At 41.1% G+C, this 25,539-nt stretch overlaps 4 protein-coding genes across 7 annotated transcripts; 1 reads left to right on the forward strand and 3 right to left on the reverse strand.

Annotated features, from left to right (window-relative positions):
- Positions 1 to 2,939: 2,939 nt before the first annotated feature.
- Positions 2,940 to 6,919, forward strand: nsrp1 (nuclear speckle splicing regulatory protein 1). The gene is made up of 7 exons (XM_026182667.2): positions 2,940 to 3,179; positions 4,021 to 4,111; positions 4,309 to 4,365; positions 4,464 to 4,592; positions 4,753 to 4,960; positions 5,090 to 5,192; positions 5,290 to 6,919. The coding sequence occupies exons 1-7, from the start codon at positions 3,160 to 3,162 to the stop codon at positions 6,104 to 6,106; spliced, it is 1,425 nt and encodes a 474-aa protein (XP_026038452.1). The 5' UTR covers positions 2,940 to 3,159; the 3' UTR covers positions 6,107 to 6,919.
- Positions 6,920 to 7,856: 937 nt separating this feature from the next.
- Positions 7,857 to 9,428, reverse strand: LOC145419318 (calpain-1 catalytic subunit-like). Of its 3 annotated transcripts, XM_080307149.1 has the most exons (8): positions 9,305 to 9,428; positions 9,132 to 9,206; positions 8,988 to 9,045; positions 8,831 to 8,889; positions 8,618 to 8,686; positions 8,379 to 8,457; positions 8,154 to 8,267; positions 7,857 to 8,081 (listed from the first exon to the last, which is right to left on the reverse strand). In XM_080307149.1, exons 4-8 carry the CDS (start codon positions 8,846 to 8,848, stop codon positions 8,005 to 8,007), a joined length of 357 nt encoding a protein of 118 aa, XP_080163275.1. In that variant the 5' UTR covers positions 8,849 to 8,889; positions 8,988 to 9,045; positions 9,132 to 9,206; positions 9,305 to 9,428; the 3' UTR covers positions 7,857 to 8,004. The 3 variants fall into 3 exon arrangements, with proteins under 3 accessions (XP_080163275.1, XP_080163273.1, XP_080163274.1); XM_080307147.1 differs by having other exon boundaries at positions 7,857 to 8,267; XM_080307148.1 differs by lacking the exons at positions 9,132 to 9,206; positions 9,305 to 9,428 and having other exon boundaries at positions 7,857 to 8,267; positions 8,988 to 9,066.
- A 2,361-nt stretch (positions 9,429 to 11,789) lies between these two features.
- On the reverse strand, positions 11,790 to 15,827 carry LOC113030882 (calpain-1 catalytic subunit-like). 2 transcript variants are annotated; one of them, XM_080307144.1, is made up of 13 exons: positions 15,744 to 15,827; positions 15,401 to 15,667; positions 15,173 to 15,260; positions 14,553 to 14,668; positions 14,319 to 14,452; positions 14,035 to 14,224; positions 13,869 to 13,931; positions 13,622 to 13,707; positions 13,126 to 13,197; positions 12,787 to 12,944; positions 12,482 to 12,639; positions 12,200 to 12,211; positions 11,790 to 12,073 (listed from the first exon to the last, which is right to left on the reverse strand). In XM_080307144.1, exons 1-13 carry the CDS (start codon positions 15,819 to 15,821, stop codon positions 11,876 to 11,878), a joined length of 1,620 nt encoding a protein of 539 aa, XP_080163270.1. In that variant the 5' UTR covers positions 15,822 to 15,827; the 3' UTR covers positions 11,790 to 11,875. The 2 variants fall into 2 exon arrangements, with proteins under 2 accessions (XP_080163270.1, XP_080163271.1); XM_080307145.1 differs by lacking the exon at positions 12,200 to 12,211.
- Positions 15,828 to 21,644: 5,817 nt separating this feature from the next.
- LOC113034039 (uncharacterized) lies at positions 21,645 to 24,908 on the reverse strand. The gene has a single exon (XM_026188321.2). The coding sequence runs from the start codon at positions 24,906 to 24,908 to the stop codon at positions 22,032 to 22,034; it is 2,877 nt and encodes a 958-aa protein (XP_026044106.2). The 3' UTR covers positions 21,645 to 22,031.
- Positions 24,909 to 25,539: the final 631 nt, after the last annotated feature.

A 25,539-nucleotide genomic window follows, 5' to 3' on the forward strand; every position in this document is an offset into this window, starting at 1 on the left:
AAGGCACTGGTAGTTCCTTTTCTCCCTATTTTCTCTGTTGCACAAAAAGCGAAAATGTTTCTTTTAGTCACCAATATCCACATATCTTAGCCCTACTACGTGAATGTTACTTAAAGCACTTCTTCTGGCCTTATGTAAACCTACCTGTCCATTTAACCAGCACTGCATAGTTCATTTGATCGCCATATAGTCCGTTCATCTATCAGGCAGGTTTGGTCGTGAATCGCAAGGATTAGCAGTAAGGCCACAGGGGAGATGAGATGCAGATTACGGAAGAGATAATGGTGTTTGGATTTAGAGTCACTCAGATGAGACGGCTGGGACTGAAAGCTACAGCTTTAATCACAGGTGAGCCGTGCGCTCTTTGATCTTATTTAATGGAATGAATTAACGTACAGGTTTAGAAGAGAGCATTTGACAAAACAAATCAAATTAAAATAAATGAAAGGTGTTTGAGATTTATCAGCACTTGATTTCTCAACAGTTAAAAACTCATCTATTTAAGGAGCACTTTGAGCAATGTGAAGCGTCCCTATGGGCCTCCCATTGTTTTTAATAATAAATGACTACTTTCATGCTATTGCACTTTGTTGATGTTCGGTCACAAATTTCAGTACACTTTGGTTTTTGGTCATTGTGGTGATTTATTGTAGAATTTGTTTCCACTTTGGAGGTAAGGAACCTTTAATGAATCAACTCTAGGGAGGTGAAGGAGCTGTACCAATACAGAAAATATTAAAGCCCAGTTCTGCTACAGTAAATTAGGTTTTTAAAAATATATATTTTTCTGCTGCCTAAACTATTAACTAAGCACATGATCAGTTGTGGCCATCTTCCTGATGTACTCATGGATGTTTGTTGTTTCATCCTGGATATGACACTCACTAGTCCTCGGCCTCCTTCTGTCCGCTTTGCAAGCAGCCTCAGGGTGCTGGATTTGGGGTGAAATCATGTATGGTAAGGGGCTTACTAGTTTGTAAATATTTTCACAAATTACAATTAAGATATTGTAATAATTATATTTAAATCTTACAATTGTAATGCATTGTAATGACTGACTTTTTGTAGAAAAGTCAGCCATTCATGTTTTAGTGATGGTCATGGCAAATGAAAATTTAGCAGTGGTAGATAAAACATAAATGCTATACTCAAATACCAATATCATGTACTTTACTATTACAGTGCCACATCTCCGAGGCACATATTACATTTGCTACTAAGCTTTAATTAGCCTACAAGTTACTTTTCAGATCACAATTTGTAGTGCCATTTGAAATCATTGAAAAAACAAGCATTTTAAACTTCCTTATGATGAATTTTAGTAATAAACTAGGCCTTGAGGGTCAGCTGTTCTCGGAAATTCTCAGACTTTATCGGTTGCTAAGTTGAAAACATTTTTGAGCTTGTCACTTTGTGGTTCTCACATGGTAGCTATACTTACACATGTGACAGTACCAAACCAGCAGAAGTAGCGATAATAAACTCAGCTTCAGTAAAATGCTGGGTACATTCTAATGCAGCATATTATATGCAGTATAGAATACAAGTAGATACTTACACTTACAAACTCCATTTTGCTGCACATGCACTTTATGTATATAACGGCAGCAGCAGAATTAGTAGGCTAACTTGTTTTATTTGCAACATGTCAGTAACATAACTGAATATAAAAAGAGCATCTTACAGAGGCAGAATTTCAAAGTGGTAAAGCTGGGCAGAGCTTGGTTGAATGTGGCATGTTGTATAAAAGCGCTATGAGTCAAGCTAAGAATCAGTCCATTTACCATGAATAAAAACCAGATCCTATATCACACAAGAGTGGGACAAAATTCATCTGCCAAAAGATCTCCTCAGTTCCCAAGATGGGTTTATTTTGCACAGTCACTGTACATGTACATACCACTACCTCTCCACTACAGCTGCTACAATATTTATAGTAAACTGTACTGATTTATTCTTTTCTTATTTTAAATAAATATATATTTTCTTTATTTATATAGTTCATCTTATTGTTATCTAAGTGTTTCTTGTGTGCAATTTTACCTTTCTATGTGCAATATTGAGGGGGCTCTGAGCCTAAGAATTTAACTGCTGGTAGTAATGTGCCATTGATACCTTTATATGACAAATAAACGACTTGAAAATCTGAAAGTTGAACTTGAAACTTGGATGCTATATAAACATGGCCCTGTCCCTGTGGCTACAGTCAAATTCAAGGTGACATTTTTTTCCCTTAAAATGATTTTTTTTTTTTCAGTTTAAACATTTGACACATGTTCTATGTACACGAGTTGTAATAATAGCTTATATGAGCGTCAGTATTACCGAATTATGTATTACCTGTCCAGGTAAGCAAGTCGGAGTTTATCTAATCTCCAAAAGTTGATTCTGTTCATCTGGACATAGCGTTTTGTGGGAGAAACGTTTCGTCACTCATCCAAGTGACTTCATCAGTCTCAGCTGACTGCAGGTTTCCCCAAATCTTATAAACAGTACATTTGCATATTAACTGAAACCAGCCCACTGAAGGAACAATGGGCTGGGAGGTCAGTTCCTCTGAATCGAGAAGGGGGCCTAAGGGTACATCTTTCGCTAAGGGTACATCTTACAATGCTGTGATTGCAGCAATTCCCCAACTCTCTGTGAATGGTACTCATGGCCAATGATCAGTGGTCTTTGATCAGTGGGTTTTGGTCAGTGGTTGTTGATCAATGGTCATGAGAATTTGCATAATTATGATTAAGGAACTGACCTCCCAGCCCATTGTTCCTTCAGTGGGCTGTTTTCAGACATTATGCAAATGTACGATTTGGGGAAACCTGCAGTAAGCTGAGACTGAAGAAGTCACTTGGATGAGTGACGAAATGTTTCTCCCACAAAACGCTATGTCCAGATGAACAGAATCAACTTTTGGAGATTTACTTTCCTGGATGATTGAGAATGCAGATGTTTATCTAATGTTACCTCTATGCGTTAGAAGTCCGTACATTTGTCAAGAGGGTCAAACCCATAACAGCAGCAAATAACACTCCCCAAAAACATGGATATGGCTCCTTCATGCGGTGACCTTATTTACTGCCTGCTGAGTTGAAGCTTGTGTTTGTAGCCGCTTGAAATTGTGTCGAATCTGCTGTGCGAGTCCACAGCCAGCGGAGCAAGATGGCGGTCCCTACGAAACAGTGAGTTGCAGACATGCTAGCATGATTATAACAACATGTTATTATATTGTTTCAGGTTGTTACGGTAAAGCTTAGAGTCGTGCTAAAAGAGCTTATTTCACTATATCAGCCGTGTAGTACCAGCTCGGGGTTTTGTATAAAAACGTCGGCTCTCCTTGCAGCTAGCGACCCAGCTAGCGAAATGCTAACGTTATGCTAGTCTCTCTCATAACTTATTAAACAGCAGCTCCTTAACGTTGGTTATCAAAAAACCCGTTTTGTGTTTTTCATGGTTACCACTCCTCTGTCAGCTTATTATTTTTTTTAATTTTATTTTAACCCGAACAGATGGTTGTAGTTGGGAAGAGTTCACAGCAAATGCTAGTCATTCAAAATACAATTTGGTCTATTTCGTAAAAAAACAAACAAATAATATGCTTGCTTGGTGTCACAGTCAGTTTAAAGCCTTTGCTGTTGTCCCCATTGAAGATGCATAATCATTATGATAACCAGTGAAAGCTTGTCAAATGTGCCGTTGAATCTGTATGCTATACAGATCATTTGTATAACTCTACACATGTATACATCTGTGCGTTTTTGCGTAGTACATCTGTATATTTGCTCTCTGTATAGCAATATAAACATCTGTATACTTATTTGTCAGAATCCGTTCATAATGATTCCCACCTTTTAAACTACCCTTATCTGTGTATAATCGCACTTTTGCACTTACTGCTCTTGCACTTCTGATTCGATGTAAACTGTATTTTGTTACCCTGTACTTATACATGTGTAATGACAACAAAGTTGAATCCTAATCTTAATCCTAATTTAAGAACCTCTGTTTCGTGATTATCCTCAGGTATGGGCTCATTTTGCCACAAAAGAAGGGATTATCAAAGACCACTACCTTACCAAAACCCTCTGTATTCGATGATGACTCCGATGAAGAGGTGGGTAAACAGATTTGTTATAAACAAGACATTACAATTTGTACTTTGTCACTTAGTAAAATGAATTTTATTCAAGTATTTTGTCTATTAAGAAACTGAAAATAAATAATAAAGAAGTTTATCCACTAACTAGCTTGCTTGTTAGCAGGCTTCTTTCTAAATATACTGAATTTATTTTTGTATGTTTTTTCCCTCAGACCTCAGTTGGGGAAAGCCTGCAGAGAGAATCTATAAAAAAGAAGATGATGAAACAAGTAAGAAGAAAAATTAAAAAATTAAATTAAATTAAAAACAAACAAACAGTGATTTGATGCCTTCATCTTTCTGTCTTCCACTTTCCTTCTTTCTGAAGACGCGTCTGGAGATGCAGAAGGCCCTGGAACAGGACAGTACTGTATATGACTACGATGCTGTGTACGATGACATTCAAAAACAGAGACTAGAGACCAGCAAAAAAATCCTGGGAGGCACAGACAAAAAGGTAAATTAATTTATGCTGAATGCTTATAAAGCTGTGCTTGAAAACTAAGCAGCTGGAGTAGTAACAAAACCTCAGTGCTGCTGTTCGGTTCAAGTTGTTTTCTGATGTCCATTTGACGTAATATATGAGATGAAAATTTGTCTGTCTCTCTTTGTTACAGCCAAAATATATCCACCAGTTAATGAAAGCAGTAGAGGACCGAAAGAAAGAGCAAGAACGAAGGGAGGAGAGGAAGATTCAGAAGGAAAGAGAAGCAGAGGGAGAGAAGTTTGCAGATAAAGAGGCTTATGTTACATCCGCCTATAGGCAAAAACTGCAGGAACAGAAGGAGGAGGAGGAGAGAGAGAAGAGAGAGGCAGAGATGGAAGGTTGGAGTGATACTTAGCAGTTGTTATTAATGTCTGTGAATGACTGATGCAACTTTTTGTAATCTTTGAGCATTTTGGATATTTTAAATACAAAGTATGTGTGATTTGTTAAAATTTGTGTTTACTTAGCTGCTTTGGATGTGAAGAAACAAAAAGACCTGAGTGGCTTTTATCGGCACCTGTTGAATCAGACTGTAGGAGAGGAGGCAATACCAGATCGCTCTGCGAACAAGTCAGTCATAGCTTCTCATTACTTGCTCACCGATGAACATGTGCATGTTTTTTTTTTTTTTTTCGGAGTCTTTATTATATCACTGTTTCTTTTACAGACCTCAAACTTCAAAGGATTCAAAAGACACAGAAAAGACTTCACCTGCTTCCTCGCCTCCATCCAATGAAAATATCCCAAGTTCAAGCAGTGACATCGAGGAGGCACATGAGCAGAAATCTGGGTTTAGCAAGCCTGGGGGCGGCTCTGCACACTCAAAACGCCAGTACAGGCAGAGGTCACCTTCATCAGGGAGCGGTGACGAAAAGGAGAGGGAAAAGGAGAAGGAGCGAGACAGACATAAAAAGAGCCACAGAGACCAAGACAGAGCAAGGAATAGAGATAGAGAGCGAGAAAGAGACAGAAACAGGGGAAGGGAAAGAGATGACAGGCATGGAGAAAGAAGAAGCGACAGAGATAGAAGGAGAGACAGAGACCGAGGTAGAGAAGACGACAGAGGTAGAGGAGGCAGAGGTGATACCGAAAGGGACGACAGGCATGGAAAGAGGGAGAGGAGCTCCAGAGAAAGAGAACGGGATAAGAATGGGGAGAGGGAAAAGAGAAGGAAACCGGATGAAGACAAGAGGAAAGACAGACATCTGGAGGAAGAGCAGGCACTACGGAAGGAACCAGAGAAGGAGAAGGGCATGAACAAGGAAGAAAATGAACTTGAAAGGAAGGAAGAAGTTGAATGCACAATAGAGAACAAAGATGAGCAGAAAAATCAAGGTGAGGAGAAAGAGGAAGCGGAGGAGAAGACAAACAAGTTTGCAAAGCGCAGCACAGATCAGACTGTGAGTTCGGCAAGAGAGAGGTACATGGCCAGGCAGATGGCCCGCTCTGCATCTAAAAGCTATATCGAGAAAGAGGAGGACTGAGAGCACACACAGAAAACATCTCCAAACTGCACTCTGTGTTTTGAGAATATTTATATTTTGTTTAAAAGACATCCCTTAAAAAAGCAAATGATTTTTTCTTTCTTTAAACACTTAGTGCTAACTGAACCTGTAGGGTGGTTCCTACTGAAAAATAAACATTTTAACATCTTAACATGAAGCTGTATGTAAGAGACTTATTTAAATGTTTAGGGGGAAAATCCTCAAACTGGAGGAAATTGGGAAAATGTATTTTTAAGGACTATTTTTCACTGTGGGTTAATGCATACATGGTGGACTAGTGGGGCTTTAAGACTAGAACAGGATGAACTGCAATGTTTGTGTTCATTTTAAAGACCATCCTCCCACTGCAGCAATGTGGATTTTTGATCTTCATAATGTTTCTGAACAGCAGTAAAGCTCAAACTGAGTAAGATGACAGTACTTGTTAGTAGGGTAAGTTTATTGTTGGTTATAGTCTTTTCATGGAACATTAATATGATTATAGTACATTACCAACCTTTTCCTGTAACCACCATACAATGAACAGACTGAAAGTGTGCAAATATTTCACAGTCCCTGGCAAAGAAATGCAGATTTGTGTTTTATCTTTGTAAAAATAAAAATGTTGAATATGAGGGGTTTTTTCTAGAGAGCCTCTTGTATCCTGTCCTAAATGAATGAGTGTAAATCGTACGTTTTATCTCAGCTGCTAAACTGCAGATTTGACTTCTGAACTGGTGATGTGTTCATTCACTTTTTATTTTTCTGGTGTATTCAGTGATGGACTAATAAAATAAGGTCTGATTCACAGTTTCTACTGCTCCTGGTCAGTCTTAATTCCATACTGAAATAAGTACAAAAGAGAATTCAGAGGGTATCATTTTTTATTGCTATATAATCATTGCAAAGGAAAGTTGGAGATACAGAGAATTGACAGTTAAACATATTTATTTGCTTTCACCATTAATGCTGCTGAGTCACTATTATGCCTATTTCACAATATGTTTTACTTAACATGGGCATTTTTTTAATGTATAATTTGCTCAAACACAGATATTGATCACTGTTAACTGTCAAATAATCAGTTTGCTCATTTGTGTCACAACAATATTAAACAAAAAAGGAAAAATAAAGAAAATGGTTTACATTTTTTGGTCTAAATACTTTGGGGATTCCGCAAGTAACCCCCCCCTCTGAAAAAAAAAAAAAACCAAACTGCACCCCTTAAGCTGGCTCTAAAACCTAGTTCTAGTATGTTATAAAGTTTCTAAGCACCAATTAGCAGGTATACCTATCTGACCATGGCACCCTAATAGTTTATGAATGGAACTTTTGCTAGCCATTGCTGGTAACTTGAATAATGATAACATTTTGTATTATGAAAATTATGAAAGGAAATGGACAAAAAAGATCACATTTTTGGCCTACAGTGGTTTGGTTTGAAAGAAAGAAAAAGCAAAAGGAAAAAAACATAATCTCAACCTGGCCACCCCTGTAAAAGCTGGTGCATTAAGACTTAAAAGCAAGTATGATTGCAGGAATCTTTTCAGTTCTCCTGATTTGGTCTGGTCTAGTTATACATGGAGATGAGAGACCACTGAAATGAAAGAAAAGGCAACTTTTAGACGTACAATTTATTTCGTTTATGGCTAATTTCTGCACTGTAATGGTTCTGTATTACAGTTCTCTCATGTGTTCTGAATTTACTCTATAAAACTATAGTAACATGCATGATTATGCATGGATAAAAGACAAAGAGTCATTTTCTTAACACACTTACACTTAACACACCTATAATAGTAAAAGGCAATTCTTACTTATCCTAATATTATAATTACACACAATAGCAAAGGTTAATTAATAGTGACACTTTTATTAAAGTGCACCATTAAAGAGTATTAAGTGGTATTAAATATACTCGCCTCATCCCAGGTCAGGTGGATCTCACCATCAGATGATTTGCCCTTGAAAATGTCTGTGGAGAAAACCCCCATGCAACAGACGTCTAAGCACATTTTGGAATAGATAAAAGATGTGGATTTATTACCTGACATCTTATCCAGGCGCAACATGAGAGTGGTGAACTCCTCCAAAGAGGTGGTGGAGAAGCCTGAATACCGAGACATCATCAGCCCCACACTGGCATCATTAACATCCATTCCTGATAAAGACACGAGGAGACAGTGAGGAGTTCTCCAGTTATAACACGAAGCAAGCTCCAAATGTGTTACTACACTTAAATGTGTTCAAATGTGACAATAATTAGTGTTACCTGCGGCTTTAATCGCCTTCTGGAGCTCATCGTCAGACAGGGATCCATTTTCATTCACATCGTAGCGATGAAAGAGATTCTACAAGCAGGATGAACTTACATTTAGAAGCAAATAGTAGTTTGAACATATCTCATTTTTAAAATTTTAAACTGAAAGTTTTTTGGGGGAAAAAAACTCTAAAAGTTGAAGAAATAATTAAATTATGTATTAATCTTGGAGACTATACTTGCTGCATTACTTTGTATTCTTGAATCTTCTTCCAGAGAATTGAGAATTCAGTAAAGGTCATTGTCATCCTTTGATCGAGCTGTGCAGGTTAAGGATATCTTACAAAAAAGTTCTTACTCCTAATAGAAATGTGGCCAGTTGTCAGTTTGATCATCAACTTTGATCATTTTGGGTGTGGCATCACATAAAAGCAAAAGGAAAATAACTGTATAATTTAGGATACATCCACCAAGGCAATCATACTCCTGCAGGCACCCAAACTAAAGCCCCTGTGGCCATTCCCTGTTGAAAAACATTAATTTTTTCTATAAAAGCAAACAATCAACAACAAGATATGAATGATGATTTTGAACCTTTCATAGCACACATGTTCATCTTACCATGAGGGAATCTGTCATTCAGGAGCTTCTGGAGTTGTACAGAAAGCAGCTCATCATTCTACCAAGAGGCAGAGAAACAACTAAAATGTATCGATGCATATCAGGAAAAAGTAAAGATTTGAAGAAAGAGAAAAAGATTGACACCTGATCAGCATAGAGTTTAAATAAGGCATAGTTTGGATCCTCATCAGTGGCTTTCTCATTGTCTTTGTCTCAGATCTACAAGAGAGCAAAATTTATCTCTTTCTTATCAGCAGCAGTGTGAAATAGAGGCTATAACACTTGGAGGAAAAATATACAACACAGATTTTTCAAACCTCAGAAAGATGGTCATCTTTTTCATCTTCCCCTCCTTGACAGGGCCTAGAAGCAGAAGAGAAGGTTTAAAGCTTTACAATTAACATTTGTCATCAAGCTATTTCAAGATCTCAAGAAAACAGGATGTGACGTTTCAGGATCATGATAGCCATAAAGAGTCTTAGCAGGACTACTGAAGTCCACTGAAGGTGAAACCAAACCATTCTCCTTAAGTCAGTGGTTCCCAAACTGTTTTGCTAGGCCCCCCTTTGTTTTATAAGAAAAATGTTTGCCCCCCCCCACCACCACCACCACCTAAACACCTAAACAAAGATATGCTTCACCATATTTTCTAGTCTTTGGCTTGAAGGAAGTTGGTTTGGATTTGTGTGGGAACCCCGTCCATTATGCTAGCAATGTCCAAGCATTCTTTTTTCATACCACCCCTCCTGGAATGTACATGAAGGAATGTATATGATGAAATTGTTTCCCAAGTTTCAGTGTATGTTGTTCAAGTTAAATCAATGCTGACTAAATCTGTGAAGGTTCTCAGTCATCCAGGTCATCGTAGTCTAAGGAGCTTGGAAAGAAAAGCGTCTGGACGTTTCACCTCTCATCTGAGAAGCTTGAGAAAGAGGAGTGAAAGAAGCCATTTACGTCCACTGTGAGCGACCATCTTTGAACAGAGGTGGTGGTTTACGACACCAACTGTCTGCCATCTATAATCCAGTTTTGAGATCCCTTCCCAGACGCCTTAACGCCCACTCACACCCTGGGCCATATGACCTCAGGAAATCACATGATAGGGTGGGGCTAGGTTTCACAATGAGCTCACCCGAAACCTTGGCTGATTGTGACCCACACCCGTTTTCACACCTTGGCTCATGTGTCTGTAAAGGTTCTCAGTCATCCAGGTCATTGTAGTCTAAGGAGCTTGGAAAGAAAAGCGTCTGGACTTGTTTAAGTTGCTTGAAGACGTTTCACCTCTCATCCGAGAAGCTTCTTCAGTTCTAAGGGTAAATGGTGGGGAGTCCCAGATTTAAACCCATTTTTACACCTCGGCTCATGTGATTAGATTGAGGATCCCTCTTTGGGGGGTAACTCGCACTGGGAATGTAACTCATTACTACCCACCTCTGACTGGCAGCCCTTTATAGAATGCTGCTAATTGGCCATCAAAACATACTATTATCTGGGGTTACATATTAAGCTAAACTAATAAGCTACACAAGCTTTATTTACACAAGCTTGTGTAATTTTCCAACTTTCTTTTTACCTTATAAATGTTTTCCTTATGGCAGCACAGTGTGTGTAACGGTTTATACTGAGGATGACATCACTTAATGTTGCAAATAATATTTTCTATTGAAAGTAGAGGGGAAAACAAGAACAGACAGAGTCAGAGCTGAAAAATCATCCTGTTTTATTTTCAGTGTTGGGAAGGTTACTTTTAAAATGTATTCCAATACAGAATACATGCCCCAAAATGTATTCTGTAACGTATTCTGTTACGTTACTCAATGACAGTAACGTATTCTGAATACTTTGGATTACTTAATATATTATCATGCTTTTTACAACAACGTGAATGTACTATTGCTGTGTGATTTATTACTATTACTGAAGATCCGCGACTCCGAACTGTAGTAAAGGGACCTCTGACTAGTACGGCGGGGTCCCTGTCGGCTCGTAGCCGAAAAATAGCTTTACTTTGTTGTGTGGGTCAACTTTTCTTGCGAGAGACAGAGAGAGGCGTCGAAAGTCTGCTCCAACGGAACTTGTTGTTTTCGGAGGAAAATACGAACACAGTGTACAGTCGAGTCTTAATAGCTTACTTACAACTGGGCTCGTCAGGCACTCTTCTTGGCTGAAGTGGTTATTATTATATTTACATGCTTCCAGCTCCCGTTTTTCCTCGATGACAACTCGCACCTTTCCACTCCCCTTTTTCTCCCTCCTCGCGCTCACAGACTCATAACGTGTATGGCAGTCCATTCTCCCTGCAACATGGACTACACTGCCCATGATGCTACATTCTTTAGAGCTATGCTTGTAGCATTCTGCCTGTTAGCTTAGCACAACAACAACAACAACGAAAAGGCGCTCTCTCACCCAGGAAGCACACAGTCGCAGAGAGAGAGAGAGCGTCGCCCTGTAACCATGGCAACTGTAACGCTGCCGCCTGGAACAACAGAACGTAGCTGTCAAACAAAACCCAAACAGTCCTGACCCGCGACAAAATGAAACAGGAAAGTACCGCAGTGTAATCCATTTATTTCAACAAAGTAACTGTATTCTGAATACCACCCTTTTAAATGGTAACTGTAACGGAATACAGTTACTCATATTTTGTATTTTAAATACGTAACGGCGGTACATGTATTCCGTTACTCCCCAACACTGGACTCATGTGACCATTTTGAACCCCACCGCCCATATTTCACAGCCAGCAGAGATAACACACCTGATGTCTGGCTAACAAATAGGAAATTACCCTATGGTGTCTTTTGTTAAGTAAATAATTCATGTAGTTTATTATCCTGAGTTAATCATATTAATCCTTCATTATGTGAAGGATTCTTTACATGATATTATTCATCAGTCTTGGTGTAGACAGCGAGAGCGAAATCTGCAGTGATGTTGGGTTCTTTGGTGGATGGGATGATCACATACTCTCCAGGTTCCAGACTGTGGAGTTCAATGAGATCTCGCCGAGTGCTGTAAGTCTTTTCTGCCTTCACAGGCCTGTTCCTCTGAAAGAAATCCTGTTGCAGGCATCCTTGTGGGGTCTGGGAGAAATATGAAGGAACTTTAGTGAAATAGTCTTCTGAGTCTAAGTATACATTGTTATTAAAATGCTGAATTTACTTTTGGTGCACAGACAGTTTCATATATTTGTTATTGTTTTCACTTACCCCTGGTGGAATCTGTTAATTGGAAAATGGCAAGAATAACTTCATTAAACTGTTTCACAGGAACCATTTTCCATAGTAACTTTAAATAATGAATGTGAAATCAGTGAAGGCATTTTTTATTATTATTGTTTTACTAACTCAGCTGCTAAATTAGGAAAAGCGCTTGTGTTTTAATAACAGGGTGATACAATTGTTTTAAAGATTTAGTTTCTTGTCCTTTGGTAATCAGTTGCAGTATTTAACAAGTATTTAAATTAAAGGAAGCGGATTCAGAATGAATACCTTATAGATGGTAAGTGTAGTTTTGTGGAGGCGTATCTCAATGCGATTTCCCTGATGAGGTTTCTGCATCAGGGAGAGCACGATGTTTTTGTCTCCTGGCTCCTTCTTGTCTATAACAGTCACTCGAATGCGATACTGAGGGTTTGTTGCAAAGGTGGCTACAGAGAGGAAACAGTTTATTTGTTAGTTACAGGTTTTAGAAATTTATGGTGGGTTTTGTGTTTGTACAGGTAAATGAAAAATGTAAAAACCAAAATATTCCTTTAGTGATAGTTAAAGTTTAGATAGGAGTGAACTTGTCTTACAGTGTTTCACATTGCCACCTGCAGATGTCCCTGCTACCCAGCTGTCATCGTAAATCATGCAATTCCACTGACATTTTAAGTCTCCATCAAGAAAGTTAGGGGTCTCACAGCAGATGTATACTTTAGCAAAACAGGAACAGAAGTCCTCCATTTGCATCCTGACAGCCAGATGAGCAGATAGAGATAAAATAGGAAATAAACATTAAATATCAAGCAGTAAGACATAAACTCTTTGGTAATGCATCAAAATGATTGTGTGATTGTTTTGTTTGTTTTTGAGTTTTTAAAATGCTTTTTTAAAATATTGAGAGTAAACAGTGTGCAAAATTTCTAATTTACCAGAACTCTCCGTCGTCACGGTCGAAACACTTTTTTTTAACTTCTGGACTTACTTTGTCCCACAAATCTGACCTGAGAACACAAAACAAATAAGTTAATTACAGACTTTAATGCAGCAAAACAGATATATCTAATTTACAATTTCATTTGTCTTGAAGTTCTTAAGTTGTTCTTCTTTATAACAGAAAGCATCCTGTGGTCATCCACCAGTATTGTTCTCTGTGGATGTCTGGCCATTTTCATTTTGCACAGCACGCATATGTGTTTTCTCTCTCTCTCACTCTTTTTTTGATTGACCACTGATGTTGTTCCAACTATACTGTTTATCTCATGTTTAGAAATTCTTGAACTCCCTGCTGTGGTTTTGTAAAAAACAGCTTTTAATTAAATAATAATAATAATAATGAGTTGATTATGTGTAGGTGCAACACTAGTAAAAATTGTGTCATTGTCAGTGGTATATGGACATTGTTTGTTGTTTGATTAAGTCAAGTACTTGTCGCTCCATTTTCCGTTCCACTCCCGTCTGCCCCATGGGTTCATGACTCGCACCAGTCGTACTTTAGAGGCGTTTAATTCCACCTTCAGATGAAATAATAAAGTTTTTTTTTTTAAACGAAATTCTTCTTTATCATTATTACCAAGTATTCTTTAATTGACACTGTTACAATTTTGCTGCAATTAACCTCGTACCAAAAGCCCCTTTCCTAGATGGAATATACTTTTGAAACTCAAGAATTTACCTCAGTGATGCCTGTGACAGAATAGGCATGCCCCATCACCAATCCAGTGTTGGCCATTGCATCCTGGAAAAGACACGCAAGATAAATTATGTATTGAGGGTTCTTTGGTTTTGATTTTAATTATTGTTGTTTTGTTTTATTGTTTCTCTAGAAATTTATTTCTCACCTCTTTACGCGAAGTCGTACAGCAAATCAGTGATTTGCACTTAGTGGCTCTGCTTAGTGTCAGCCAAAGCTCATCGCAACTCGGTGCGTTGGGCTCTGTGGGATAGTAAATCTGGTTCACACCTCCAGTGAAATCTTTGAAGGCATCTGATGATGACCAACCACGCATGTTTGCATATGAACCACAAAGTCTGAAGGAGACACACAGAGAAAGAAAAATATTTGTAAATCTTTTCTGAACCTTCTGAACTGATTTACATGAAAGTGTGTGACGTGGTTCTGTACTTGGCATATGCCTTCTCCAGCAGAGGAGCCCAGAACTCATTTCCACATTTCGAGGACACAAACAGTAACCGCTTGTTTTTCGTTGGCAGATTGTCATCAATGACAACATCTACCCACTTTCCAAACCACCAGAACTGAAACAGAGAAAACAGCTTAATAAGGATTAATAACCAGTGTGTTGTGTTTCTGTTTTGTAAAAGTATTCTTTAGACACATTTATTAATCCTTTGTTACCCGGAAGTGAAATATTCCTGCATAATCCTCAAAGGACTGATCCATTGGTACAACTTGTTCCATCAGATTTGTTTGAAAGGTCAGTGCAGATATTGCAGACACAAACCAGCAGTTACCTGATAAAAGAAGGAAACTAATAGTTTTCTCAAGCTGACGGAGTTAAATTATGGAACAGTCTAAAAGCAGAAATAAAAGAAAGTAACAACATAAACCAAAACTAATTTTAAACAAATATAAGAATGAAGAAAACGGGGTTAACACAGGACCGTAATTGAAGGGATGTTTTGGTTTGTTGGTTTCATTATTTGTGAATCTGCATATTTACATATTCTGTCTTTATTTATATGAAAGAAACTATATTGTGATTTTTTTGGTTTTGTTTTGTTTTGGTTTCATTTGTTTGTTTGTTTAATTTAAGACTAAAAGAAAATTAAATGAATGAGATGTAAAATTTGAGGGGGTAGGGCCAAATAAGTGTGTACGTCTATCTACTCCCTTTCAAAAAAAATGGAATGATATTATGTAATGATCGTGAACGTACATGTTTAAAATAAAAATGAACTGAACTGTGGAACATAGTTGTCATTGTCATTAGCTATAAATAAGAAAGTTTTGCTTACCCACGTTGCCTTGTCCAAAGTCAAATCGTGACATACCATCTTTACTGAAAGCAGGCTGATCCTTCTTTCCTTGTTTTCTCAATAAATCCTTGAAAAGACAGTGGAGAAAAATGTGATGTTGACAAGCATTTAAAAAGAATCTGTTTTTCCTACTGTACAGAAATGCTAACTAACAATCCATCAGATTTGAAAGTGAAAGAAAAATAAATATAATTAAAATGATTTAACTGCTGGTCGAAGCCATTTCACTTCACTCTCCTGTGAGGGACTCATATCAGGCAGGTCACCCAAAGAAAGACCGTTTGGTGGGAACTCATTGTCCACAAACAGTTCTCCTTTGTGGAGGCAGTCAGCTTTTATCTGAGCGAAGTCCTGATTTTTGAACTTGGCAGGGTTGGAGGGGCTTCCCTCGCTGCCATCTGGGTAACGCAAGTTGACGAGACAAGTTTCAGATTTAGCCATGATGATGATGATGACGAAGTCTTCAGAGAGATTCTGGTGCAAGGAAAAAAAATTCAGAAACACAAAACTCTAATTTAAAGGTTTTTCTTGAAAGAACAGAGATTATTACCTGTGCACGGTGGCAAGCAACTGATTCTTCCTTGCAAGAGAAGCACCTTGGAATTGCCAAATGTGATATGTGCAGCATCTTATATTCACACTGTCTTACGCAAGTTTGAAATCCCACCCCCAAAAATGTAGAACAGCTATTATAGGCTGTGGCTGAGAGGAATGGGTTGGACAACAAAATAGATTTTCTCTGGAAAAAACAGGTGCAAAACCATGACACCTGATAATTTGATTTCTTGTAATTTGCATATTGCTCCATCTGCTGAAATCCAGCATGGGTTTGGACATGTTCACACACAGTCAACAACCAGGCATGAAGTCTAACTTTCAATAATTTGCTGTGCTTACACTTGTATTAGAAAAAAAATTGTATATACATTCTTACCATGCACACTGTGGCATCAAATAATGTAGTGTTTTCATTTTAGCACAATATAACTGAATAAATAAATACAGTTTGTTTGTTTGCTTTGTTTTTGTGATCAGAATGAAGTTTTCCACGTCTTTTAGGAGAACATGTTAAAATATCATCTTCTTCAAAGGTGCTGCTGCTACTACATTATCCTGTTGAGTCTATCTTTCAGTTAAAATTATTAAATGTAATTAAAAACATTACCAGTAGTTATTTTTTTCTTTCCAGCTGGTCACTCGGGTTAATGTTTGTCTTATTTAGTAAATAGAAAAGGAAACTTGTATTGGTATTATGGCAGAAAAAAGGCTGAGGTAATGACAGTAAATTTTGGGGTTTGAAATCAAATAAAGGAAATTATATATTTATTTATTACATGTTGGGCATTGGTCCTACAAAAAGTTTTAGATGGCTGTTAGAAGTTGGGACAACTGTCATGAGCATTTTACCTTATTTCGTTAATGTGGTTGTGATATTTACCACTATCATATTCATGTTTTTGGAATAAGAGGCAGAAATATGAGGAGGAGTGTGTTAAAACTATTATTTCTGTTCCTCATTAAAACTGATGTTTTGACAAAACTGTTGGCTGAGTTACAGTGAGCAGATCAGTTTCCAGTGTTTCAATCATTTAACCACATTTCTACACAGTGATCAATACAAATAAATACATCTCAGTATGTCTTTTTCCAGCAGTGCCTACACAAATAGTGATTGCTGCGTTTGTTTTTCTTGTACTTCACTTAAATATGGGGTGTGCATTTGGCCTGGAGTTTGAAACAAGCTCGCTCTTATCGTAGAGCTGTCACACACATTTTACCATGTTTTAACATGTTAGCGTAACAAAGGATGCCTGACATATTTCTTTGCTGCCCGAAGCTAATACCATATCATGTTCCCTGAAAATGTCGACTGAAAAAAACAAACAAGAAAATCTTATTTAGTTGAAGTGGTTGTGATTGTTACCTGTAGAAATGTTCATTTAGTTGGAATGAGAGAAGAAAATGAGAGAGAGAGTGTTGTGGTTGTGATAGTAATGTACAGTGATGTGTCTGTAAAAATGCAGATACTGTATAGGAATCCTGTACATCACCAAGTCTCAGGTTTTAGATGATGAGGTAATGCAATTTTAAGTTCTTGCTTTTGTAATAAAATACAATAAAGTTTATTATGAAATATTGTTAACTCATTCACTGCCATTGATGTCTATAGCCGTCAATTGCAGTGAATGAGTCAATGGGTTTAACTCATTCACTGCCAATGGCTGGCAGTGAATGAGTTAAATGTCGTCTTGATGCATGCTCAATCATCCAGGTAAGTAATTCTCCAAAAGTTGATTCTGTTCCTATGGACGTAGCATTTTCAGTGGGAGAAATGTTTCGTCACTCGTCCAAGTGACTTCTTCAGTCTCAGCTGACTGCAGGTTTCCACAATCTTATAAACAATACATTTGCATAATGACTGAAACCAGCCCACTGAATGAACAATGGGCTGGGAGGTCAGTTCCTTGATCAATAATATGTAAATTCTTATGTCATGTCCATTGATCATGGTCATGAGAGGTGACCACTGATCATGGTCGCCTCTCATGACCACAATGGAGGCGTGCTGTGTATATATGCACAAGTTGGTAAATTAACTCTGGCTTCAATTGCACTGTCTCCTCATTACATATGGAATATGTAACGGAGTGGAGAGATAGTCTCAATATGATAGAGAACGTACGGTGATATTGTAATCTTGTGGTCCTCCTGTGAGGTAATCAACAATCCAGGACACAAGAGACGCATCAACCTGCAGCGAACTGAAGGTGATCCTGATGTAGCCTGAAAATAGGTCAGAGCTGGTCAAGGATGAGTCTTTCCAGCATCTTCATGACGTGAGAAGTCAGTGCAACAGGCTTGCAATCTTGGGGGTCTCCAGGATGTGGAGTCATTGGTACAGGAATGAGGCGTGACGTTTTCCACAGCACTAGGACCCTCTGCAGACAAAACTCCACAAAGCTGCGAGGCACAGGCCTTCCCATATGGAAAAGATATATATAAATCTTATAAAGTTTGTATCTGTCTTGTGTGAAACTTGTATGAAAAGCATGTAAGACTGAAAACAGATGTAAGATCCCTTGAAAAATTATATAATGAAACTTGTATGTTTTGGATACTTACTAAAACAATATATGAAAGTAATGAGAAAGTGGCCACTTTCATGAGTAATCACATATAAGTTTTTACTATTTCTTTTCCATATGGGTTGAGCTGTCTGCTGTGCCTCACCTCTGCTAATCTAAGTCATTGAACTGAGGGGTGTACTACAAAGGGAGATTAATGGGTTACTGAGGTATGTTTGGCCTAAAATCAGACTTCGAATGCCTCATGAAAGTGGTTCTTTTCTCCTGACTAGATCCCTATGGTAACATACAATTTGTTGAGCACATAACCTGCCCTGAACCAGGTAATATTCAGAGTTAACATGCATGTAAGCACCACAGTGTGGCTCAAGAGTTGGGTGTTTGCCTTGTAATCGGAAGGTTGCTGGTTCGAGCCCCGGCTTGGACGGTCTCGGTCGTTGTGTCCTTGGGCAAGACACTTCACCCGTTGCCTACTGGTGGTGGTCAGAGGGCCCGGTGGCGCCAGTGTCCAGCAGCCTCGCCTCTGTCAGTGCGCCCCAGGGTGGCTGTGGCTACAATGTAGCTGCCATCACCTGTGTGAATGGGTGGGTGACTGGTTTTGTAAAGCGCTTTGGGGTCCTTAGGGACTAGTAAAGCGCTATATAAATACAGACCATTTACCATTTTTACTTCAACAATGAATGAAAAAAATTTCAGTAACTCTTTTATTCATAGTACATAGCTGTGCTATCTAGATTATCTACTTAAGAGATTTTGAATGACCTGGTCACACTGTAAGGTCTCTGATTGGAGTAGACAATACTGCATTAACCTGTTATGTGCAGAAGAGGGAAATTAGGTATCAAACGCTGCCTTAGATTTGAAGATGCACAAATCCTGAAACAGAAAGCCTGGGCTAGAGACCAGTTTAAGAAAGTTGATGAGTGTTGTCATCAGGGATGGGAACTGATAATAATTTTCTGACTCTCATTCCGTTACAAATATTACGTATTGATTTAATTCCTTGCCGATACTCTTATCGGTTCTTAATACCCGCCTTTGAGAGTTACCACCAATACTAAGAAGCATATTGTCTGCACCGGTATTTTCCTCCTCTGACACACTAACAGATAAGTGGGACTGTTAGACAAGCAGACTTCTCAATTCCCATCACTATTTGTCATAATACACTTTATGTGGTGTTCTTTTTCAGGAGTTCAGAAGATAATCTATTTTATTATTATGCATTTAAATAGTTGGGTTGCAAAGCTCCCTGCCGGTGACTGATGCCCTCAGGGGTCGGTGCGTTGGTGGCTCTTGGTGTTCGGGGCTGGGCGCTCAGGTATGTACCAGCTCACTCCCGGTGGCTACTTGGCGGGGCCTGGCGCCTGTTGCTCGGTAAGGCCTCTTCCAGCACGTAGGGGGCCCTACGGTTCACTCTGGTACAGCTGGCTGCCAGCAGAGCCGGCGGGCACGCCAGTGCAGCCCCCTCTGGCTTCTGCTCCGTGGCTGCTGGGTGACCCCTCATCTGGGACTCTTCTCAGCTCTTCCCAGGAGGGTGACACGGATGCCCCTCCGGTGGGCCTCCTTGGGCTCTCGCACTCTGGGGCTTCTGGATGCCTGGAGCCTGGATCTCCTCCATGCCTGCTTCATGCCCTGGGGGACAGGGCTATGGCCCTCTACACCCTCTAGCAGACCGTTACATGGGAAAACCTTTTGAATACAAACGCGCTGATCCACACAGGTGTACACACGGGTGTTCACTGTCCATAGACATAAACTACACCTTTCTTGGCTGCTACCTCAAAACACATTGTGCGCTGTTGGTCCTGCATGCTGCACAACAATATTCAATATTTAGTATTTTCTGCTGTTTACACTTAGCTAGATTAATGCAATGGTGTTGTGTTTATTATGCTGCTCTCTCTTTTTTTTGCTTGTTTTCTCTTCTTTTTCTCTCAACAGGTGATCCAGGAGATTTTTTTCTTTCTCTTTTTAAGTGCCCTTTCTCACTGTCCCTCTTCCCTTCTGTTTTTCTTTTCCTTCAACTTTCTTTCTCCCTTTCCTATCCCCCAGTCATGTCTGTAACAACTGAAAATAAAATAAAATAAATAATAACAACAGAGGTTGATAAAATGGACCAATACGGCAAGGCCGTGGTGATCCACTTAGTAAAGTAAATCCATTGGGCATCAACAACAACAATTCTGACGGCTAAAGAACCAAATGGGACAGAAAAAAAAAAAGGATATATGAGGTGATATAAGGTGATATGAATGGGTTGAAGGGAAGTTAAGAACTGTTAAGAACTGTTTCTAAGAGACAACTTACACCAGGATGCTTTTTTTCATTAAGAGGGAAAAGGGGGAGCAGAAAGAAATACTTTTCTTTCTTATTCTCATGTGTTGTAGATAGTTCAGGAAGTTAAGTCGATGAAGCAGTTTTGGCTAAGTACTGTTTAGAATACCAGAATAGGGAGGGTGGTGTAGGTTTAAGTTTATTAGATAGATTCACATATATAAACAAGACAGTGTACATCACTGTCACAACAGTGTATGTTTTCATTCAAAGGCTTTATGGTTTTTCCTATAAGGGCGGGCCGGTCTCTAGTCAAAATGCCCGGACCGATTTTTTTGACCCAGTCCAGCCCTTTATGCAGCTCATCTGCACTCTGGAATTACCCACATCTTCCTACTCAGAAGGCAGAATTTCAGAGTTCCGATTATAATCGAAAGCACAATGACTGCAGTTTCCTATGGCGTTATTTTTGTGCCACTATTCTGAGCGCACGTAAAAAATATTTTGAGCGCACGTAAAATAAGTTTGCAGGTGCAAGTGTTGCATTTTGAGGAGAAATTTATTTTGAGCGAAGAAAAGTTAAATTTGAATGAACAAAATTCATTGCTGCGTGCAAAAAATGTATTTCAGTGTTTGCTATTATCCATACACACACACAAAAGCAGCCCCTCTCGCTCAGTTTTTGCATTTGCGCTTGCTCGCAATGTGTTGCTTGCGCTCTCAACATTACTGCCCATGTGCGTTCAACTCTTTCTGTACACCGTTATATTTGTGCCACAAAACCAGCCAATCACAGACTTGGATGCAAAAAAATCTGATTGGCGGTTTTGGTCTCCAATCAGCTCAAAATGACGAAATGCAATATCTCAGAATGCATTTCGTCCAAAACTCAAACGAGGCAGTGGCTGAGGAACACAGAGTGGCGGAGTTTGAAATATTACTCTTCATGGGTCACAAAAGCATGTCTTCAGATGGATTTCAACCAGCTCACTTTGAGACACCTGAACAAAGTTCGAAACTGTGAGATAATTGAACTGATCAAGTCAGTTCTTGACAAATTTATTCTCACTTTGTGTTCAGAAAACGTTGGGTTACTTAACGTAATCCCTGGTTCTTTGATAACAGAGTGAGGTGTTTCACTATGGGAATCGCCTCGGCGTGACCAACTACGGAAGCTCCAATGACACCACGTCTGTCTATGACAGACCTGTCGAGCCGTGCTCAGGGCTCCGCCCCCTCGTACTAACACGGCCGACCAGCTCCTCCTAACTCATTCCAAGCAGATTTCTTTCCGTGCCTAAGCAAGGAGGGAAGTGTTGGTGAAACACCTCACTCTGTTATCAAAGAACCAGGGATTACGTTAAGTAACCCAACGTTCTTTTTCTAACTTCGCTCGGTGTTTCACTATGGGAGATATGGCCCACTCCCGGATTGCGCCAGCTCCCGAAGCTACTCTCCAGTGCTACTCCAGGATCTCAGGTCGAACCTGAGGCACCAGAATCCAGCACCGTCTGAGCCAGGGATGACTGTGCAACATCCAGCCGATAAAACCGGACAAACGTGTGCGGCGTAGCCCAGCTTGCTGCCGCACAAATATCCTGGACTGATACACCTCTGAACAACGCCCAGGATGTGGCCACACCCCTAGTGGAGTGTGCTCTGAGTCCCGGGGGGGCCTGCAAGCCCTTACAGCTATAAGCCAGAGCTAAGGCCTCTACAATCCAATGAGCTAGTCTCTGGCGTGATACGGGCCTGCCCTTGTGAGGGGAGGCCCAGGAAACAAACAGCTGATCCGACTTCCTGAATCCAGCTGTTCTGTCAACATAAGTCCCCAAGGCCCGGACAGGGCACAAAGTGTTCAGCCTCTGCTCCCTCTCGGAAGAGAATGGAGGGGGGTGAAAAGCTAGGAGCTCTACTGTAGGGCACCTGTATGATGCTTCCAACACTTTAGGGACAAAGGCTGGGTTAGGCCTCAGGAGTGCTTTAGTGAGTCCCGGGGCCAACTGTAGACAAGAGGGGTGAATAGACAGAGCCTGTAATTCACTAACTCGCTTGGCTGTGGTTAGAGCCAACAGCAGAGTGGTTTTAAGAGAGAGATACTTCAACCCCACTGCCCCAATAGGCTCAAAGGGGTGGTGGGAGAGGGCGTCTAAAACGACTGACAGATCCCATAAAGGGACCAGTGGTCTAGAAACTGGGAGCGTTCGACGCGCTCCTCTCATGAAGCGACCTACAAGGGGGTGCTGCCCAGCAGGTTTATCACCAAACCCCACGTGGCAGGCTGAAATAGCTGCTAAATAGACCTTTATAGTGGAAAAAGCTTTCCTTTTGTCCAGCAAGTCTTGAAGAAAACACAACAGCTCCACCACTGAACACTGAAAAGGGATAATCTGCTTTTCATGGCACCACTCTTCAAAAACACGCCATTTACTGCTGTAAATGGAACGGGTGGAGGAGGCTCTGGCATTCTGAATGGTTTCAATAACCTTCGGAGGCATGCCTGCTGCCTTCAAATTCCACCTTTCACGGGCCAGGCCCAGAGAGCAACCTGGTCTGGATGGGGATGGTATATCTCCCCCCGCGCCTGAGACAGAAGGTCCCTGCGGATGGGGAGTGGCCATGGCTCGTCCACCAGAAGCTGGATGATTTCTGCTATCCAGTGTTTGGATGGCCACCGTGGAGCTATTAAAATCAGAGACAGCCCCTGATCCCTCACTCTGATCAGTGTTGGGGAGATCAGGCTGAGGGGAGGGAAAGCATACAGCAGAGTTTTTGGCCAAGGATGGGCCAGCGCATCCACGCCCAGTGGCGCGTGTGCGTCTGACAGGGAGAAAAACAGGGGGCACTGTGTGTTTTCTCGCGAGGCGAAGAGATCTACGGCAGCCCGGCCGTATCTCTGCCAAATCTGCTCCACCACCTGTGGGTGAAGCCTCCATTCTCCGAACAGTGGATTTCCTCTGGACAGGAGGTCCGCCCCCCTGTTCAGAATTCCTGGCACGTGAGTTGCCCGAAGGGAGAGGAGCCGAGTGCTGCTCCACATAATTATTTCCCTGGCTAACCTGTGTAGCTGCCGGGAACGGGTGCCGCCCTGGCGGTTGATATAAGCAACTACAGTGGAGTTGTCTGTTTTCACTAAAACATGTTGACCCCGGAGATACGGCAGAAAATGCCGTAAGGCTAGGAGCACCGCGCGGAGCTCCAGCACATTTATGTGATTCAGAGTGAGTCTCTGTGACCAAACGCCATTCACTGCTCTGCCCATCATAGTTGCACCCCAACCTGACAGGGATGCATCTGTGGTCAGCGTCACCCTGGATGATACTGCCCCGAGCGGTACCCCCGCCGCGAGAGCTGTCGGGCTCCTCCAGGGCCGGAGAGCCGCAATACACGGCTGCGTTATTTTTACACCACGACTGAGATGTCGGCGAGGGCACAGCTGCAGAGAAGCGACCCACCGCTGAAAATCTCTCATCATAAGCAGCCCCAAGTGTACCACCGATATCACCGAGGCCATGAGGCCGAGGAGGCGGAGACAGAGTCGGAACCGCACGACTTTCCCCAGCTGAAAACGGGAAAGACAGTGAGTGAAGGATGCGATCCTCCGCTCTGAAAGTGCGATACGATAAGAGATGGAGTCTATTCTGAGCCCCAGATACTCTGTAAACTGTGCGGGTTCCAAGTGGCTCTTTTCCAGGTTGATAGTGAACCCAAGCTCCGTGAGGTGATTCACCACCACCTCGGAGTCTTTGATCGCCTGCTCGCGCGATCGTGAGCATATTAGATAATCGTCTATGTAAGAAAATATTCTGATGCCGCTGTTCCTTAACGGAGACAGCGCTGCCTCCACACATTTGCTGAACACCCTCGGAGCTAAGGATAGCCCGAATGGGATAGTTTGAAACTCGTACGCTACGCTCTGATAAGCGAACCTGAGATATTTCCTGTGTGGAGGATAAATGGCGATGTGAAAATATGCGTCTGATAGGTCGATTGTAACAAACCAATCGCCTGTGTGAATTGAGCGACAAAGCGTCTTGTGTGTGAGCATTCTGAACGTGTACTTTCTCAAATGCTTGTTTAACACACGCAGATCCAGAATAGGACGGAGCGACGTTCCGTCCTTTTTCGGGATGAGGAAATAGCGGGAGTAAAAGCCCTGCTGAGCTTCTTCGCTCGGAACCGCTCCGATCGCCTGTTTGTGTAACAGGGAGGATATTTCCTCCTCCAGCACATTCGCTGAATCGCGACTGGCCACAGAAGCTAACACTCCGCCGAATCTCGGTGGTTTTGCCGCAAACTGTAGTCTGTAACCATGGGAAATGGTTGACAAGACCCAGGGATGAACTGCGCATGCGCGCCACCGCTCCAGCCGCTCTGCGAGCGGGCCTCTGAAGAAGCGGTAGCGTGACGTCACCCCTGTCTCCCGGAAGGAGTTGGGGCTCTCCCCCTCGGGAAGAGCGTGAGCTCCCCCCGCTGGGAACAAAGACAAATTGCAGTGATTTTCTTTTGTTTTTATTTTGAAACTGGGGGGACATTCTGCCCTTGGCAAACTGCCTGGCTGCAGAAATGCACGTTTTATTTCTTTTGTTACCCCCAAACCACAGTGAAGTGTCTGGTGACTCTGGGCAGTGCTTGGTGACACAGACAGAGTGTTTAGAAGTGTTTGGTGACACTGCGCCATTTGTCCACAAGTCTGTCCTCCCTGAACTGGAGGAGGAGACTGAGAGGGTGCTCCTGGTGAACTGGAAACTTCCGGAGACCCTGAACTTTGGAGTGATTTGGTTACCCCTTCTAACACCTTCCTCCTCTTTGGGGAAGAAAAGAGGGGTGACACAGAATGCTGCAGGTGTGCTAGGCTGACCGCTTCTTTTTTCCCTCTCCGGGGTGTGACGGCTTGTTCTTTGCAGCAACTGCTGCAAAGGAATGCTTGCCCCAAGGTCTTCGGTTCTCTACCTTGGCCTGGTGGGCACCCTGCTGGCCTCC

The sequence above is a fragment of the Astatotilapia calliptera genome, chromosome 10 (assembly GCF_964374335.1).
Source record: "Astatotilapia calliptera chromosome 10, fAstCal68.1, whole genome shotgun sequence".
Taxonomy (NCBI): Eukaryota; Metazoa; Chordata; class Actinopteri; order Cichliformes; family Cichlidae; genus Astatotilapia; species Astatotilapia calliptera.

Bases quoted from the DNA above. Each gene is read 5' to 3' on its own strand.
- nsrp1 (XM_026182667.2), top strand. From the start codon at position 3,160: ATGGCGGTCCCTACGAAACA. The intron at 4,961-5,089 runs GTTGGAGTGATA...GTGTTTACTTAG, and splicing joins GAGAGAGGCAGAGATGGAAG to CTGCTTTGGATGTGAAGAAA. The intron at 5,193-5,289 runs GTCAGTCATAGC...TTTCTTTTACAG, and splicing joins CCAGATCGCTCTGCGAACAA to ACCTCAAACTTCAAAGGATT.
- LOC113030882 (XM_080307144.1), bottom strand. From the start codon at position 15,821: ATGCTGCACATATCACATTTGGCAATTCCAAGGTGCTTCTCTTGCAAG. The intron at 14,225-14,318 runs GTACAGAACCAC...TGTCTCCTTCAG, and splicing joins CTGGAGAAGGCATATGCCAA to ACTTTGTGGTTCATATGCAA. The intron at 13,708-13,868 runs GTAAATTCTTGA...TTTCATCTGAAG, and splicing joins CTGTCACAGGCATCACTGAG to GTGGAATTAAACGCCTCTAA.
- LOC113034039 (XM_026188321.2), bottom strand. From the start codon at position 24,908: ATGCGCAGTTCATCCCTGGGTCTTGTCAACCATTTCCCATGGTTACAG.
- LOC145419318 (XM_080307147.1), bottom strand. The intron at 8,458-8,617 runs GTAATGCAGCAA...TCCTGCTTGTAG, and splicing joins AGAAGATTCAAGAATACAAA to AATCTCTTTCATCGCTACGA. The intron at 8,268-8,378 runs GTAACACTAATT...TGTCTTTATCAG, and splicing joins GAAGGCGATTAAAGCCGCAG to GAATGGATGTTAATGATGCC.